This window comes from Octopus bimaculoides, chromosome 3, assembly GCF_001194135.2.
Source record: "Octopus bimaculoides isolate UCB-OBI-ISO-001 chromosome 3, ASM119413v2, whole genome shotgun sequence".
Lineage (NCBI taxonomy): Eukaryota > Metazoa > Mollusca > Cephalopoda > Octopoda > Octopodidae > Octopus > Octopus bimaculoides.
Genome location: NC_068983.1, coordinates 106,312,775 through 106,316,553, shown reverse-complemented (window position 1 = coordinate 106,316,553; position 3,779 = coordinate 106,312,775). Strand labels below are relative to the sequence as shown.

Below are 3,779 nucleotides of genomic sequence, written 5' to 3'. Positions count from 1 at the left end.
TATATATATATATATATATATATATATATATACATATATATACATATATATACATATATATATATATATATATATATATATATATCAAGACTGATGCTATAAAAACATAACTACAACACGTACCAATTTAACATTTAACCTCCTTCAAAGTAGTCCCCTTCGGAAGCCACACACTTAATCCAGTGCTGTTTTCATTGATGGAAGCATTTCTAGAACTCGTTTTCTGGGATAATCAGCAGCTGCCTCGTCACATTCACTTTGATTTCTTTGACATCTTGAAATCTGCTTTGCTTCACTTTAATTTTGTGTGTAACAATATTGAATTATATAACTGCATGTTATATATAAACAAAGAATATACTTCTTTCATGTGGTTTGAATCAAAAGAGTGACAATAATGTGAATGAGATGGACTCAGTTTTTCACTGCACATAAATGTTAATTGGGTAGCAGTATTTACAATCTAGGGAGAGTCATTATGCCAATATCATTAGATACAAACACGAGGTTTTTACAATGATAGTGTGTTTAGTAGCATATACGAACTAAAATGCATCATTGTGTGTTTGTGTGTGTGTGTGAATTAATATCAAAATTTATTCACCTTGCCTTACAACCATTTTGGATTCAATAAAATAAGAACCAGCTGAGCACTGGGGTCAATGTAATTCACTTACACCCTCGCCTGAAATTGCTGGCCATGTGTGTGAAGAAGAAAGGATTAGTAGTATTATTTAGGAGGCAAGCTGGCATCTTTACATTTTGAGTTCAAATTCCCCCATGTCAACTTAGCTTTTCATTCTTTCAGGGTTAATAAATAAGTATCAGTTGAGCCCTGAGTTTGATGTGATCAACTTACCTGCTTTCCTGAAACTGCTGGCCTTGTGCCATAATTTGAAATCATTATCATCAATTATTATTATTATTATTATCATTATTATTATTATTCCAGATTGGCTATAGAGCCTCTATATCCACAACTCTGCCGTAATGAGCCTCAAAATGTAGAACTGAAACCAGTCCACACTCATTTAACCCCTTTACATCTTGCTAGTTCGTTGATGTCCAGCCCTTGTCCATTGCTGTTTAGGAATTATGAAAATATCAGTCTCATTCAACTTATTGCTGAGGTAGGAGTTTTCACATTGCAACCAAATATTTTAGGATTTAAATTTCAATTCACTTTCTACTATTTGAGTAATCATCTGTTAAACCTGACATTATTCTCTCTCCCAAAGGCTCGTAATCATGTTATATCAATGGGAAACTGCTTCCAATTCATGCTGTGCTGCCACCTGTCTTTGAGTCTTGTACAAGTGATGGCTACATTGTTCCTTCTACCACCACCAATCAGTGGGCATCAAATTTTGTGGCTCATCTTCATCGTTGTACCACTGCTCAGTCTGGGTCTGATGGGCAATCCTGTTGACCCTCGTAACATGACTTTAGCTACTGTTAAGAGCTGTGATCATATCAACAAACAAGTAAGTGTCTCTTATTCTACTTTCTCATCTGTGTCTCACTCACTCTTTTTTCTCCTTTTTGTTGCATTTTCTTTCTCTCCTTGTTACATAATCTAAGTGCCATGTCTAACAATATCGGTTTCAAATTTTGGCACAAGGCCAGTAGATTTGGAAGAGAGGATAAGTTGATTAAATCAACCTCAGTGTTCAACTGGTACTTGTTTTATCAACCCTGAAAGAGTGAAAGGCAAAGTTGATCCTGGCAGAATTTGAGCTCAACATAAAGATGGATGAAATGTCACTATGCATTTTGCCTAGCATGCTAATGATTCTGCCAGCTTGCCACCTTTTATGTCTAGTAATATTAGTACAGCATAAAATGTGTATATTACATTATCTCATCCTGTATTATTGTTAGTCATCCTTCAAGACTCAAGATCTGCTTCTTGTCACAGTCTGGTCTTACCTATCAGGAAGCAGAGCTGCAAATGTGAGATTAACTTCTAGGGAATGTGTGAGCAATGAAAGAGTTGTGTGATCCACATACCATGTATGTGGATCTTAATAAGGGGAAGGAGTGCCGAATGTGTTTGGTTTTACTTCTGTTGATACAAGTAGATGAAAGGTAATTTGTTAATGCTGGGTTGGGTTGTTTAGTGTCATCTTCAGATGGAGAACCAGAATGTTGAGATAAATGCTAACACAATTCAATGTAATATACTGTGAAAGAATTGGGTGGAGAGTCTGCAAGTGCAGTAGAGGTTGATTTATCACAAGTTGAAGGATTACTGCAGAAATGAAAGAGGATCAGATTCATGCTAGTGGAATGAGTAGTCATGAGTTTGTTGCTTGGTCCCTTAGGAAGGCTTATGGGAATGAGCAGCAGAAGAGCCTTCAAGAGCAGTGTAGTAGTTGACAAGAAATCCTCTGATTGGCTCTGGATGAAAAAAAAAGGGAGGAGGCAATGGTGGGGATTGGTAGAATGTCCTTAGGACATAGGCCAAGACTTGATCAATTTTGGTCAGGTTGCCTGGATGAGAATGTATTTTGCAAGACCCAAATCACCCACTCTTCCAGGATACAATAATGATGTGTCTAAGTATTCCATCTGTAAATCTATAAAGAACTACACTGTCTTCTGTTTTTATATATTATTGTTGTTGTGTAATCCTAGTTCATCCCTGATCAAGCATTCTATCTGTGACCATTATACATTATTTTTAGAGAATGTATTTAAGACTAAATTATCCTTTCTTTTTTTTTTGTTTTTGTTTGTGTTTTGTTAAATGATAGTGTAATATGGTTGCTATATCCAACAAAACGAACAACCACATTGGGGTTCCCTTGTAAGCATGTTTTTTTTTTTTTTTAAATTTCAAAACACAATGTTTCAAGCTCTACCATTTATGTCACTTTTTATTTGTAGATGCTGCTGCACTTCATGCTGTCCTTCATATTTAGATTTGTTCCTCCTGTAACAGTGGCACTCATTAGTTTTGCTTTGATCCTCTACTTTATCTGTGATAGAGCAGAAGGGATTTGTTATCCTTTTGATTTAAACCCTGAAAAGTAAGTTTCAAATTATCATTTATTAACCCTTTCACTGCAAAATTAAATTTCATAGTTATTTCAGTAATGATACTAAATATCTACCCAAAATATAGAATTGGTATTTTCTGCAAGTCATGTTGCTTTAATAAACTTGACATATCTCATCAAAACACAGTTTCAGATGTGACATTCTTCAACAAAAGGATAGATTGGTATATATGATTGCTTTCTGCAATTAAGAGTAATGAAATTTTGAGTAGATATATTTGGTTTCTGCAGCAAAAGGGTTAAATACTTCAGCATGTGTATCCTTTAAAAATCAGTGTTTCCATATCTATTAACATTCTATACATTACAAATATTTTGTAATGTAATTAACCACTGGAACTATATAAGAACCTGTGATCAAAGACTGGAGCACATTCAATTGTATGTCTGCTTGTTCAGATAGAAGCACAATGGCTGTGAGATTAAAATAATTAGACAGTAATGTAATTTCAAATTTTGCTACAATCATAGTGTTGTACTTTTAGGCATTTAACTTCATAGTCTTCTTTTCTCAATCTATTTCTCATGCAGTTAGTAGCAGAAAGGATATCTTGCTGTAAAAAATGTTTGCTATAACACACTGCAAATATTGAAATTTGGAAATCAATACCACCCATGCTAAAACAGCAGCAGAGATGTAGTCTAAATTTAATTCTTTGCTTTCTTTTTTGTTTCTTGTGTGTGTGTGTATATATATATATATATATATATATATAT

General features: G+C 34.2%; 1 protein-coding gene across 1 annotated transcript in view; it reads left to right on the top strand.

Moving 5' to 3' along the window:
• LOC106879891 (transmembrane protein 94) overlaps window positions 1-3,779 on the top strand; it is a 98,902-nt gene that overhangs the window by 86,176 nt on the left and 8,947 nt on the right. The window contains exons 24-26 of the mRNA XM_052966777.1: window positions 953-1,130; window positions 1,239-1,484; window positions 2,890-3,032. Coding sequence (XP_052822737.1) covers window positions 953-1,130; window positions 1,239-1,484; window positions 2,890-3,032 — 567 coding nt within the window. The remainder of the gene's footprint in view (window positions 1-952; window positions 1,131-1,238; window positions 1,485-2,889; window positions 3,033-3,779) is intronic.